General features: G+C 48.1%; 1 protein-coding gene across 3 annotated transcripts in view; it reads right to left on the bottom strand.

Annotated features, from left to right (window-relative positions):
- HTT (huntingtin) overlaps positions 1–15,525 on the bottom strand; it is a 192,780-nt gene that overhangs the window by 123,818 nt on the left and 53,437 nt on the right. For 2 of the 3 annotated variants that reach the window (XM_077280055.1, XM_077280053.1), the window contains 7 exons: positions 10,511–10,591; positions 8,857–9,218; positions 7,561–7,684; positions 2,296–2,414; positions 2,082–2,193; positions 1,224–1,361; positions 889–1,047 (listed from right to left, as the gene is read on the bottom strand). In XM_077280055.1, the coding sequence (XP_077136170.1) occupies positions 889–1,047; positions 1,224–1,361; positions 2,082–2,193; positions 2,296–2,414; positions 7,561–7,684; positions 8,857–9,218; positions 10,511–10,591 (1,095 nt within the window). The other variant, XM_077280056.1, reaches the window with a different exon arrangement.

Raw genomic sequence — 15,525 nt, 5'->3', positions numbered from 1 at the left:
CCTGAAAGAAAAAGAAATTCGGATCTGGTGTTAGATCCAGGTCTGCCTCCTACAGACACTAAGCAAAAACTGAGTTGCCTGGTGCCTGTCGGAGGGTGTATACTGCCGGGGAGGAGTTAATTTTCTTTATTTGCATAGTGTCAGCCTCCTAGCGACAGCAGCATACACCCATGGTTACCTGTGTCCCCCAATGAAGCGAGAAAGAAATACTCGTTACTCGAGATTTCTCAAGCACGCACCAGGTTGCCTGGTTGCTAGGGAATCCCCACATGTACTTATGCTGGCTAACAGATGTAAATCATTCAGCTGCGGCAAGAAAAACTAAATCTCCGAGCACTAACAAATACTTGGAGAACCCCCGAGCATGCTCAAGAAATCTCGAGTAACAAGTATATTCAATCATCATTAATGGTCACCTGTTTTATTTTATCCCATACATTGGAACTGGTGTGTGATGTCCCACAGTCTTGTGTCCTCAACGCAATTAATGAGAAAATGTGCTTTTTATTTCTTCTCATTGAAGACTTTGGGGGACACAGCTCCCACTCCCATCCCATTCCTGATGTTCCTACCCGATGAGAACTTCTTGTTGCCTGTGACCTATATATTGTTCCCCGGATTCAGGTCATGTTAGTTCCCAGTTGCTTTTAGTTTGAGTTTTTCTTTTTTGGGTTCTCTCCCACTACTTTTGGCACTAAACTGAGCTGTGTCATGTCTGAGAAGAGGGTATAGAGCATCAGGCAGTTAAACACTTTTTTCCTTCACCTAGTGTTGACAATCCTTTGTCCCTCAATGTTTTCAATGAGAAAGGATCTTTACGTTAAGTACAAAAAATCCAATTTTTCATTGATGCACAAGTTTTAAAACCCTGCAGGAGATATAAGTTACCTGTACGGTTTTTAACAACAGTCAGCCAATGTTCTGCATCATATCGCGACTTGTTCAGTATGGAGTAGACAATGGTGCCGCACAGAATGGACGTGGCTCCTCTGACCTGAGGGTCCCCATGATTAATGTAATTTAGGATATCTGACACGAACTGCTTTTCTGGAAAGAAGATGACAATGTAAATTTTAATGTACAGCCTAGAAATCATGCAGCAGTGATATGACCTTATGGGGGATAACACGTAATATTAACTCCAGTGTAATCTGCACAGGAATCACTTCTCCTTCAGTGAAGCTACAGTAGACAGACACACCGTAGGTATGATCAGCGGCTACCTGGATGGTCAAGGCTCTCTGGCTGCAGCTTGTAAAGCCTGCTGAAGAAAGCTTCGGGGTACAGAGCGACAGCCGCACCAACACAGCTCAATGCCAACGCCTTCACACTGACGCGCACCACTCTGTCTGGAACCATGGCTGCAAAACACAAAATGACACCAAGTTCTCACTGACAACATATTTGCCTATCGGAGGTGGTTAATTAGCCCGCTCACACAGGCCTTCGTGCCTCAGGTGCATCACCAGACGAACAGATGTTTTCAAGCTAGAATCGATTATTGGGAAGTAAGTGCTCCTGGAACGCTCGTTCATGACCATTGCACAGCGTAAAAGCACCTGTGGCGTTTACACGTGGTGCGTTCGCTGTCGGCAAAGTCTTCAGCAGATCACACTCCAAGGAATGTGAATGATAAAGAACAAACCTCATCCACACACTGCAGATTTTCACTACTTCTAATGTTGCAGACAGGAAATCCGTGGTGAATCTGCAGCATCATTCTCAGCAAAATCCACATCATTCAGATTTGGATTTCCTCCTGAGCTTCAGCGGGATCGGGGTCACCAGATATTTGTCGTGTAAAATCAGTTGTTCAGACATGGGCACCAGATCTCCCAGCGATCGCGTGGCTTTGTTAGTCCATGCGAGCACTGCACCCAATCAGCGCTCTCTAATGGGCTGCACTGTTTTCGGATGTCTGAGTTTCTTTCAAGTGAAACAAGCACCCAGAATTCTGGTGCGGACATCGCCAGAGTGGCACGTGGTGCATGAGGTGGAATACATTATTTAAAATAGGACTGTCTGAGAAGTGGGCAAAAAAACGCTCCTATTTCTAGTTTTCAATCTAGCGATGTTCTTACCCCCCTTCTGTCCAGTCAGCAGGAAGGAGGCAGATAACAGACGTACGCAGTGAATGAGGGGCGCCGCATCAGCATCTGTGTAGTGTCCAATGTCCCCCTTTATCCTGGAAAGCTACAATAAAAACAGAGTTATTATAACCCACAGTATAATGTCACCATCTCTACTGTACAGGAACACCGCTTAATAGCTAGGCTTCCCCCTCCACCCCATTACCTTAATTTCCATGTCTCCTGGCTCGACCATTTCCTCTCTGCTGACAAAGCGATCAACGCTGCTATCGGAGGACTGGCGACTGTGGCCCATGGTCTTCAGCAGGTGACTATGGTTAAGACCTATACAGAAAATGATTCAGATGACATGTCCCATCAATTCCCCATATATCGCAAAGCCTAAATTAAATGTTTGTCGAAATCACACCCCGAAAGAATTTTTGCTTTCTTGGCCTTTTTTCAGAGAATATGAGCGATAACACCAAAACTTTTTCTGCACACATGGTGAGTGGTTGGGTGAAGCCATTTATTGTTAAACTACTGTGTTTTCTCTTTTGACAACCAAAGCATCCAAATGACCCCAATCAAAAGTTCAGATACCCTGGTGATTTTGGTCTGATAACTTGCACAGAAGTTGACACAAAAGGGTTTGAATGGCTACTAAAGGTAACATCCTCACCTGTGACCTGTTTGCTAATCAGTGTATGTGCATAAAAGCTGAGAGTTCTGGGATCCAGACAGACTCTTGCATCTTTCATCCAACCACTGACATTTCTGGATTGTGAGTCATGAGGAAAGCAAAAGAATTATCAACGGATCTACAGGAAAAGGTAGTTGAACTGTTTAAAACAGGAAAGGGATACAAAAAGATATCCAAGGAATTGATCATGCCAGTCAGCAGCATTCAAACTGTGATTAACAAATGAAAAATCAGGGGCTCTGTAAAAACAAAACCAAGGTCAGGTAGACAACAACTGCCAGGAAAATTGTTCGGGATGCAAAGAAAAACCTACAAATAACATCAGCTGAAATACAGGACTCTCTGAAAACTAGCGGTGTGGCTGTTTCAAGATGCACAATAAGGAGCCACTTGAAGAATAATGGGCTGCATGGTCGAGTCGCCAGAAGAAAGCCATTACTGTGCAAATGCCACAAAGTATCTCACCTACAATACGCAAAACAGCACAGAGACAAGCCTCAAAACTTCTGGAACAAGGTCATTTGGAGTGATGAGACTAAAGTTGAACATTTTTTGCCACAACCATAAACGCTATATTTGGAGAGAGGTCAACAAGGCCTATGATGAAAGGAACACCATTCCTACTGTGAAGCACGGAGGTGGATCGCTGATGTTTTGGGATGTGTGAGCTACAAGGGCATAGGAAACCCGGTCAAAGTTGAAGGAAAGATGAATGCAGCACGTTATCAGCAAATACTGGAGACAAAATTGCGCTCATCAGCCCGGAAGCTGTTAATAGGAAGTACTTGGACGTTGCAACATGACAATGATCCAAAACACAAGGCCAAGCCGACCTGACATTGGCTGCAGCAGAACAAAGTGAAGGTTCTGGAGGGCCATCTCAGTCTCCTGACCTCAATATGATTGAGCCACTCTGGGGAGATCTCAAGCGCGTAGTTCATGCTAAACAGCCCAGGAATTTACAGGAACTGGAGGCTTTTTGCCAAGAAGAGTGGGCAGCTTTACCATCTGAGAAAATAAAGAACCTCATCCACAACTACTACAAAATACTTCAAGAAGTCATTGATGTTAGAGGGGGCAATACACAGTATTAAGAAATGGGGTATGTGAACTTTTGATCAGGGTCATTTGGATATTTTGGGCTGTCATCATAATTTAAAAAGAGAAAACACAGTAGTTTGACATTAAATGGCTTCACCCAACCACTAACCATGAGTGGAGAAAAATGTTTTGGTGTTATAATTCACATTCTCTGGAAAAAAAAGGTCAAGAAAGCAAAAATTCTGCTGGGGTATGTAAACTTTTGAGCACAACTGTAGATATACACACACACACAACAAATACACACATACATATATATTATATACTAGATGTTTCCAGCCACCTAACGCTCGGCACGCTCATTGCTATCTAATTAACGCTGCTGGTGATTAAACTAAAGTAAATAATGACAACATTCAATAGCGCTTATTCAGGTGGTAAATTAACTTAAAATGAAGTTAATAACAATAGTGTGGGGGGGGCGGGATTGTGGGGGGGGGGGCGGGATTGTGTGTGGTAATGGGGTGGGGGGGCGGTATTGTGTGTGGTAATGGGGTGGGGGGGCGGGATTGTGTGTGGTAATGGGGTGGGGGGGCGGGATTGTGTGTGGTAATGGGGTGGGGGGGCGGGATTGTGTGTGGTAATGGGGTGGGGGGCGGGATTGTGTGTGGTAATGGGGTGGGGGCGGGATTGTGTGTGATGTGTTGGGGGCGGGATTTGTGTGGTGATGTGTTGGGGGCGGGATAATGTGTGGTGATGTGGTGGGGGGCGGGATAATGTGTGGTGATGTGGTGGGGGGCGGGATGTGTGGTGATGTGGTGGGGGGCGGGATTGTGTGGTGATGTGGTGGGGGGCGGGATTTGTGGGGGGGCGGGATTTGTGGGGGGGCGGGATTGTATGTAGTAATGGGGTGGGGGGCAGGATTATGTGTGGTAATGTGGTGGGGGGCGGGATTGTGTGTGGTAATTGTGTGGTGTGGCGGGATTATGTGTGGTGATGTGTTGGGGGGCCGGGTTTATGTGTGGTGATGTGGTGGGGGCGGGATTGTATGTGGTAATGGGGTGGGGGGCAGGATTGTGTGTGGTGATGTGGGGGGCCGGATTATGTGTGGTAATGTGGTGGGGGCGGGATTATGTGTGGTAATGTGGTGGAGGGGCGGGATTATCTGTGGTGTGGTGGGGGGCGGGATTATGTGTGGTAATGTGGTGGGGGCAGGATTATGTGTGGTAATGTGGTGGGGGGGCGGGATTATGTGTGGTAATGTGGTGGGGGGCGGGATTATGTGTGGTAATGTGGTGGTGGGATTATGTGTGGTAATGTGGTGAGGGGCGGGATTATGTGTGGTAATGTGGTGGGGGGGTGGGATTATGTGTGGTGATGTGTTGGGGGGCCGGGTTTATGTGTGGTGGGGGCGGGATTGTATGTGGTAATGGGGTGGGGGGCAGGATTGTGTGTGGTGATGTGGTGCGGATTGTGTGTGGTAATGTGGTGGGGGCGGGATTGTATGTGGTAATGGGGTGGGGGGCAGGATTATGTGTGGTGATGTGGTGGGGGCGGGATTTGTGGGGGGGCGGAATTGTGTGTGTTAATGGAGTGGGGGGCGGGATTGTGTGTGGTAATGGGGTGGGGGGGCGGGATTGTGTGTGGTAATGGGGTGGGGGGGCGGGATTGTGTGTGGTAATGGGGTGGGGGGGCGGGATTGTGTGTGGTAATGGGGTGGGGGGGCGGGATTGTGTGTGGTAATGGGGTGGGGGGGGTTTGTGTGTGGTAAAGGGGTGGGGGGCGGGATTGTGTGTGGTAATGGGGTGGGGTTGTGTGTGGTAATGGGGTGGGGGGGCGGGATTGTGTGGTAATGGGGTGGGGGGGCGGGATTGTGTGTGGTAATGGGGTGGGGGGGGCGGGATTGTGTGTGGTAATGGGGTGGGGGGGGCGGGATTGTGTGTGGTAATGGGGTGGGGGGGGCGGGATTGTGTGTGGTAATGGGGTGGGGGGGGCGGGATTGTGTGTGGTAATGGGGTGGGGGGGCGGGATTGTGTGTGGTAATGGGGTGGGGGGGCGGGATTGTGTGTGGTAATGGGGTGGGGGGGCGGGATTGTGTGTGGTAATGGGGTGGGGGGGCGGGATTGTGTGTGGTAATGGGGTGGGGGGGCGGGATTGTGTGTGGTAATGGGGTTGGGGGGGCGGGATTGTGTGTGGTGATGGGGTGGGGGCGGGATTGTGTGTGGTGATGGGGTGGGGGGGCGGGATTGTGTGTGGTGATGGGGTGGGGGGGCGGGATTGTGTGTGGTGATGGGGTGGGGGGGCGGGATTGTGTGTGGTGATGGGGTGGGGGGGCGGGATTGTGTGTGGTGATGGGGTGAGGGGGCGGGATTGTGTGTGGTAATGGGGTGGGGGGCGGGATTGTGTGTGGTAATGGGGTGGGGGGGCGGGATTGCGTGTGGTAATGAGGTGAGGGGGCGGGATTGTGTGTGGTAATGGGGTGGGGGGGCGGGATTGCGTGTGGTAATGGGGTGGGGGGGCGGGATTGTGTGTGGTAATGGGGTGGGGGGGCGGGATTATGTGTGGTAATGGGGTGGGGGCGGGATTATGTGTGGTAATGGGGTGGGGGGTGGGATTGTGTGTGATGTGTTGGGGGCGGGATTTGTGTGGTGATGTGTTGGGGGCGGGATAATGTGTGGTGATGTGGTGGGGGCGGGATTATGTGTGGTGATGTGGTGGGGGGCGGGATTGTGTGGTGATGTGGTGGGGGGCGGGATTTGTGGGGGGGCGGGATTGTATGTGGTAATGGGGTGGGGGGCAGGATTATGTGTGGTAATGTGGTGGGGGGCGGGATTGTGTGTGGTAATTGTGTGGTGTGGCGGGATTATGTGTGGTGATGTGTTGAGGGGCCGGGTTTATGTGTGGTGATGTGGTGGGGGCGGGATTGTATGTGGTAATGGGGTGGGGGGCAGGATTGTGTGTGGTGATGTGGTGCGGATTGTGTGTGGTAATGTGGTGGGGGCGGGATTGTATGTGGTAATGGGGTGGGGGGCAGGATTATGTGTGGTGATGTGGTGGGGGCGGGATTTGTGGGGGGGCGGGATTGTGTGTGGTGATGTGGTGGGGGCGGGATTGTATGTGGTAATGGTGTGGTGTGGCGGGATTGTGTGTGGTAATGGTGTGGTGTGGCGGGATTATGTGTGGTGATGTGTTGGGGGGGCGGGATTATGTGTGGTGATGTGTTGGGGGGGGGCGGGATTATGTGTGGTGATGTGTTGGGGGGGGCGGGATTGTGTGTGGTGATGTGGTGGGGGCGGGATTATGTGTGGTGATGTGGTGGGGGCGGGATTGTATGTGGTAATGGGGTGGGGGGCAGGATTATGTGTGGTGATGTGGTGATGTGGTGGGGGGTGGGATTTGTGGGGGGGCGGGATTGTATGTGGTAATGGGGTGGGGGGCAGGATTATGTGTGGTGATGTGGTGGGGGCGGGATTGTATGTGGTAATGGGGTGGGGGGCAGGATTATGTGTGGTGATGTGGTGGGGGCGGGATTATGTGTGGTGATGTGGTGGGGGCGGGATTTGTGGGGGGGCGGGATTGTGTGTGGTGATGTGGTGGGGGCGGGATTGTATGTGGTAATGGGGTGGGGGGCAGGATTGTGTGTGGTGATGTAGGGGCGGAGCTACTGTGCAGGGGGCGGGATTAGCGAGTAATCACGATGCCTTTTATATATATAGATTTATATTTCACAAATTGAAGGTAAATTACCAAGAGATGGGTTTCCAAAGCAATCTCCCGGTTCTCCCTGGTGAATGATCATCCCTTCATCTTCTTCATCCTGTAGCTGTCCTATCTGCATCCCAGAATACTGGTTTTCGGTACCGTCGATCACCTAAATATAATGGCACAGTACTGGCAATGACTGCTAATCAGATGTATAAATGCAGAAGTAAATGGATCAGCGAAACGCTAAAATATCTCAGGGATGAAAAGCACCATTTTATTTCTCAGACCAGTCTCTCAATGACCCAGAGAGAATCATATGCCACCAAAAAAATAAGAAATAGGTTTGGAAATATAACAAACAATGTAGGAGTTAATCATTACCAACATCAAAAAAGTGCTTGAGAGTCTAATAATGACAATACAACATTTGACCAAGAGTTCCCGTGTATGGGGGAGTTGGGGGAGATAGCCGCCAGCTGAATGATGGTTGTTGGGCGAACGATGGTTTGGGTGACAGCCACCTGAGCCGTCTCTCCCATACACAAGAGCGCATGTTGGGCCGAGTGCTACTGCGTTCTCTATGACAAAGCCACCGGCACACCCCCAAGAAAACAAAGTGATCGGCAGTCCAAAATCGCACATGACCAATCGATCTATCTCCCGGCCATCAGTCGGCTGGTGCCCCCTGAAGCAGTCGATATTGGTGGGTTCAGCCAACAGTAGAGCAATGTGTATGGTGGGATCAGGAGTCTAGTAGTGAAGGTGCATGCAAATTAGCCTGGAAGTACATTGGGGGTGTCGACACAGTCACAGTGCACACCCCCAATGCACTTCCAGGCTAATTTGCATGTGCCTTCATATCTTGATTTCTCAACATCAGCACATGAGATGACTCCAAAAACTCCACATGGCTTTTACCAAGCTGGATGATGAACCGTGAGTGGACAACTCCAGATTTTCATTGAGAAATGGTTTGAAAATGACTATGTTGTGATTGAAACACTCTAAAATAACTCTACAAATTAAATTAAGCATGCAAAAAAAGTAGGGAGAAAAAAAAACAAAGGGGTCCTTCTGAAAAAAAACAAAGATGCACTACATGGTGGTTCGAAAAAAGAAGGCCTGGAGTGCACCATGCACGGGTATCCTCCGCGGAGGTCATGCTCTTAGGTGGAGGTATGCATTGCTGACCTTTTCAAAACTATTGGCTGAGTGTGAAAAGGAGAATGATGAATAGGTAGATGTGTCCAACTCTGGGCCCTCCATGGAGGAACTTTGAGACATGTCAGGCCCTTCAGTTGAAGACCGGGATACCCCCTCTGCCCGCTGCACACTTACAATTTCCGAACTGTCCGAAGGGGTCACAGCAGAATCTGGACCTTCTGTGGTGGTCTGTGAGCTATCACTCACTGGTGAGGAAGCCTGAGTGGTTCCCTCATTCAGGTCCATGTTTGTGTCCGACTGGACAGTGCTAATTTGACTTGAACTGCGACTTAACATGTCCTCATCGTCGCCTTCGGTCACAGTGCTGGCCAGGTCAGAGCTGCTCAGGTCTACAGAGTCAGACTGCAGGGTATGCTGCGACCGCGGCTGTTCGGTTATAATATCGTGAGTGGTGGCGTCCAGGGTGGAGGTGGCAGCTGGGGAAGGAGCACCGGGGGATGCTCCTGAATCGGATGAGTCCTCGTTCTTAACGCCAGCTGGAAAATATGGAAATATTAGAGAAAGTGTGGTATGAGAGTACTTCTAACAATTGTCAGGGGTGGGAACCTCACCTACCAATCATTGTTGTCATATAGTGATAGATTTGCTCCCAAATCGACGCACCACAATAGAGGAGTTCTGGCCGCAATAGGACTTAGTGGATGGTGCGGCCACCACTACTGCGCTGCTAAAGAGCCTATTATAAAGCTGATCTTCTGCCTCCATCTCTGAGATCGGTGCAACATCATCATCTCCAAAATACCCACTGCAGAGGTGTGAGGAAAGTGTGACCATGCCTCCCCTACCGCGCCAAATTACCCACTGCAGAGGAGTGAGGAAAGTGTGACCATGCCTCCCTTACTGTGCCAAATTACCCACTGCAGAGGTGTGAGGAAAGTATGGCCACACCTCCCCTACTGCACCAAAATACCCACTGCAGAGGTGTGAGGAAAGTGTGATCATGCCTCCCCTACCGCGCCAAAATACCCACTGCAGAGGTGTGAGGAAAGTATGACCATACCTCCCCTACCGCACCAAAATATCCACTGCAGAGGTGTGAGGAAAGTATGGCCATACCTCCCCTACTGCTCCAAAATACCCACTGCAGAAGTGTGAGGAAAGTATGACCATACCTCCCCTACCGCACCAAAATATCCACTGCAAAGGTATGAGGAAAGTGTGACCAAGCCTCCTCTGCTGAGCCAAAATACCCACTGCAGAGGTGTGAGGAAAGTATGACCATACCTCCCCTACCGCACCAACATACCCACTGCAGAGGTGTGAGGAAAGTATGACCATGCCTCCCCACCTACCGCACCAAAATACCCACTGCAGAGGTGTGAGGAAAGTGTGATCATGCCTCCCCACCTACCGCACCAAAATACCCACTGCAGAGGTGTGAGGAAAGTATGACCATACCTCCCCTACTGCTCCAAAATACCCACTGCAGAGGTGTGAGGAAAGTATGACCATACCTCCCCTACTGCTCCAAAATACCCACTGCAGAAGTGTGAGGAAAGTGTGACCATATCTCCCCTACAGCACCAAAACAACCACTGTAGGGGAGTGAGTAAAGTGTGACCATGCCTCACCTACTGTGCCAATATAACCACTTCAGAGGAGTGTGGAAAGCGCGACAATGCCTCCCCTACCGGTTGCCTGCTGCGGGATGGACACATTAGTCATGGAGGAGACTGTACATTAGATGTGTAACGGCACGTTATCACTGGGGATGAAGGTGTTAAGTAAAACAATCCCATTTATAATATGAGGAACCTACAGGACTGACCTATAAATGGAGCAGCGGAGACGTCTGATTTGTTTTCGGCCTCATCTTCTAAGCCTTCCTCCTCACCAAGGTGAATTTTACCTGATCGAGCATAAAGACAGGTGATCAAACCATGCCCCCCCAATTACAGGAATCCCCATTATATGATACAGATACTATGTGTTCCTAATCTCTGCCCCTCCACGACTGAGTACAGAGCTGAACTGTGCCGGCGCCAGACAGAGGTCACATCCAGCCACCGCAGGGGCGCAAACCATTAGATCGCCGAGGGTCTGACTGCTGGGACCAGCTGTACTTTTAAAGGAAACAATTCATTTTACCACATACCGTAATATACTTGAAAACATGAAAAAAAAATTCCAAGTGCGGTGAAATACATACACACATACAGTTGAAACCAGAAGTTTCCATACACTATATAAAAAGACACAAATGACGTTTTTCTCAATATCTGACATGAAATCAGAATAAACATTTCCTGTTTTAGGTCAATTAGGATTACCATAATTATTAATTGCCAAATGCCAGAATAATGAGAGAGAGAGAGAGAGAGAGAGAATGTTTTAAGGCATTTTTATTACTTACTGCGAAGTCAAAAGTTTCCATACATTTCATTAGTATTTGGTACCATTGTTCTTAAAACTGAATGACTTGGGTCAAACATTTGGGATCTCCTTCCACAAGCTTCCCACAGAATCTGGGCCCTGGTGTAACTGATCCAGGTTTGTAGGCCTCCTTGCTCCCTCCTGACTTTTCAGCTTTGTGATGGCCGCTCCAAAACATTGACTTTGCTATCCTTATGCCAGTATGTGACCATTTTGGCAGTATGCTTTGGGTCATTGTCCAGTTGGAAGACCCATTTCCGCCCAAGCTTTAACTTCCTGGCTGATGTCTTGAGAGGTTTCATTTCAAATATTGAGGAAAAACATGCAGATGTGTCTTTTTATATAGTGTATGTACACTTCTGGTTTCACACGCATTAAAAATACATTTGATATATTATGTATTGTATTTGTAAACAGTCCATCATTATATGGTTTTTAAATACAATATAAAATATAATAAAAAATACATACATTGCTTTAATTTTATTATAAACAAAGTATAATACAAATAAATAAATCATACACCCGGTGCGTGTATATAATATATATATTTTAATAAATACACTCAATATGTTAGATATATATTATGTATTTGTAAATATTTAATTATATTAAATTATTATATTTAATGGGTTTTTTTTAAATATAATAAAATATATACATGGTTTCATTTTTATTGCATTAACCCCTTAATGACCGCCAATACGTATGTTTACTGACCTGAGATATAAGAGAATAGCCTCCCCATACAGGAGACAATCCAGCAGCTGTCGGCTGTACACTATAGCTGACAACTTGCTGCATTACTCATGATCAGTGTTTGCACCGTCCATATCTGTTTAACCCCTTAGATGCTGCTGTCAATAGTGACTACATCATATAAATGATTACAGAGTGTGGGGGCTTCTGAATTAACCTCATTGGCACCCAGAGATCATTATTGTGTGGTCCTGATATTTGCCATGACAATTCACGGTCAAATAACGGCCTTAGAGTCTGACGACTATAGTGACCTGTTCAGAAGTCAGCGACATTTACATGGTAAAAATACACTTTTCATTTCTGTCATGTCACTTTACATTAATTCCTGAAAATCACCTGAAGGGGAATTTTCCCACGGTGCTTGCGCTGATGGCAGAAAAGTGAAGCGAGTTCATTAGGCGTGAACTCGCAGGACCTGTCAGACGGCACCGAGAGAAGGAGAACTTTCTCATGCTTGTGGTGCCGTCAGACGGAATATCAGTTCACACAGAGACACTGAGGACACTGCTGGATGACAGGCTGCATGGTCGCATCATGCAGCCTGCCATCTAGATGTAGCAGTGCTGGATCCGTCGTGGGACAAATGGATTAGCAGCATCTCTGCAGAAAGGTGAGAAAAATTGTTGTTTGTTTTTTTTTTACCTCTTTTGCAGGTGACGAGGGCATCGGGTGAATGGGTGAGGTCATAAGTATGGTTTAATTAAGATTATTAAAGGAGTCTGCGTCATTCTTTCAATTATAGGACTTTTTCTGGGTGTCTGTGTTTTCATACAATGTAACTATGGGGTTAGTAATGGGGGCGTCTTATTGATGCCTCTCCATTACTAACCTCAGGGCTTGATGTCACCTGACAATACAAAGGTGACATCAAACCCAAATATCACCCCGCTTGCCACCCCTACAGGAGATGCGCCTTTTCTGGGGAGGCTGAAAGCTGATGGTTTTAACCTGGGGGGCAGTATCCATGGCCCCTTCCTAGGCTATTAATATCAGCCCACAGCCATCTGCATAGCCTTTGCTGGTTATTAATTATAGGGGGACCTCACGTTATTTTTTTGGGGTTCCCCCATTTTAATAGCCAGTAAAGGCTAATTATATAGCTGTGAGCTGATATTAATAGCCTGGGAAGCTCCATGGGTATTACCCTCTTCCCAGGCTAAAAACATCAGTCCCCAACCATCAGCTTTCCCTCTGCTGGTTACGTAAATTGTGCGAGAGCCCACCTCATTTTATTCTGAAAAATAATCTTTTCTTAATTAAATACATGTACAGTAAGCTGCGCACACACTGCACTATTTGAATTTGTCACATACATCTATATATCTACCTATTATATTTGTATTTACTGTATGTAATCCATCTCTTCTATCCGGTTGGCTCCTGAAGTGATTTTACAAAACACGGCACATGAATTGATGAATTTTCTTCTATCTATGCAATATAAATATTGCAATATTAAATATCGCCATGGCATGCGATTAGGGATCAGCTAACGCCACACAGTCTGAAGAAGGTGGAGGGACATGGTGGCCTACAATTCTCCCATTCCTCGAGACCCACAAACAGACATGGTGGTGGAGTCGGCATACTCCTGTCCCCACAATGCACCTTCCAGGTCATCCCCTCAGTTCCATCACGCTCTATCCCTTCTTTTGAGGTCCACACAATCACGCTCTTGTCCCCCTCCCTCAGAGTAGCGGTCATATATCGGCCCCCAGGCTCGCCCACCCAGTTCCTTGACCACTTCTTAGCCTGGCTGCCGCACTTCATGTCCTCAGAACTCCCAACACTTATCCTGGGAGACTTCAACATCCCCATAAACAGCCCCACTTCCACATCTGCACCCCAGCTTCTATCACTAACCACTTCTCTCAGCCTCTCACAGCTCTCAACCTCTGAAACACACAAAGACGGTAACACCCTTGACCTGGTCTTCACCTGGTTCTGTTCAATCTCCTACCTAGGTAACTCACCGCTTTCCTTCTCTGACCACAACATTCTCTCTCCTTCACACTCACAATCCCTCACCCACTCCAGTACACTCCTACCTACCACACATTCAGAAATCTACATGCCATTAAGGCTACTTTCACACTTGCGTCGGTACGGGTCCGTCGCTATGCGTCAGGCCGACGCACGTTGTGAAATTTGTGCACGACGTGTGCAGCGGATGCAGTTTTTCAACGCATCCGCTGCCCATTCTGAAGTCCGGGAAGGAGGGGGCGGAGTTTCGGCCGCGCATGCACGTTAGAAAATGGCGGACGCGATGGACAAAAAATCGTTCACTTGAACGTTTTTTCGTGCCGACGGTCTGCCAAAACACAACGGATCCGTTGCACGACGGACGCGACGTGTGGCCATCCGTTGCGATCCGTCGCTAATACAAGTCTATGGGCAAAAAACGCATCCTGCAGGCACATTTGCAGGATCCGTTTTTTGCCCAAAACGACGGATTGCGACGGATTAAAAAAAACGCTAGTGTGAAAGTAGCCTAACTCTCATACACTTTCAGACTCCTTACACTCATCACTGTCCCCAATCGCCTCGTTTTCCTGTCCTGATCTGGCTGTACATCACTACAATGGAACTCTTAGAAGCACCCTGGACCAAGTAGCTCCCCTCACCCGCAGAACCTCCAAGCACAGTAAAACAGCCCTGGCTCACATCGCAAACTCGATTTCTCCAGCGATGCTCTAGAAGTGCTGAACGCTTATGGAGGAAAACTACCTTGACACTAGCACACCAGAAAACTTCATCCACTTCAAATTTATGTTAAGAACCTATAATTCTGCCCTTCACATCGCCAAACAGACCTACTTCACTACCCTGATCTCCTCACTATCCAACAACCCCAAGAAACTTTTTGACACCTTTCACTCCCTCCTTAGCCCAAAAGCACAAGCCCCTATCACAGACATTTGTGCTGATGACCTGGCCTCCCACTTTATAGAGAAAATATAGAGATTTTTGTGTACTCACCATAAAATCCTTTTCTCCGAGCCATTCATTGGGGGACAACTATCCGTCAGGAAATCCACTCCCAACCACTAAGTGCTTTGACTCCCATGCCTCCCTGCATTTCCCCTGGCTCACTCTCCACATTTGATCCCATCACAGAAGAAGAAGTCTCCAGGCTCCTCTCCTCTTCTCGTCTGACTACATGCACTACTGACCCCATTCCCTCACACCTCCTCCAGTTGCTCTCTCCAGTCATCACAACTCACCTAACTACAATCTATAATCTCTCCCTCTCCTCTGGCATCTTCCCATCCTCCTTCAAACACTATCATTACTCCACTACTAAAGAAACCCTCACTCGATCCATCCTGCACAAATAACTACAGACTAGTGATGAGCGAGTGTACTCGTTGCTCGGGTTTTTCCGAGCACGCTCGGGTGACCTCCGAGTATTTGTTAGTGTTCGGAGATTAAGTTTTCATCACGGCAGCTGAATGATTTACAGCTATTAGCCAGGCTGAGTACATGTGGGGATTGCCTGGTTGCTAGGTAATCCCCACATGTAATCAAGCTGGCTAGTAGCTGTAAATCATGCTGCTGAGACGATGAAAACAATCTCCGAGCAGTCATAAATACTCGGAGACCACCCGAGCGTGCTCGGGAAAACCCGAGCAACGAGTACACTCGCTC

The sequence above is a fragment of the Ranitomeya variabilis genome, chromosome 1, assembly GCF_051348905.1.
Source record: "Ranitomeya variabilis isolate aRanVar5 chromosome 1, aRanVar5.hap1, whole genome shotgun sequence".
Classification (NCBI taxonomy): Eukaryota; Metazoa; Chordata; class Amphibia; order Anura; family Dendrobatidae; genus Ranitomeya; species Ranitomeya variabilis.
This window is presented reverse-complemented; position numbering and strand designations above follow the sequence as displayed.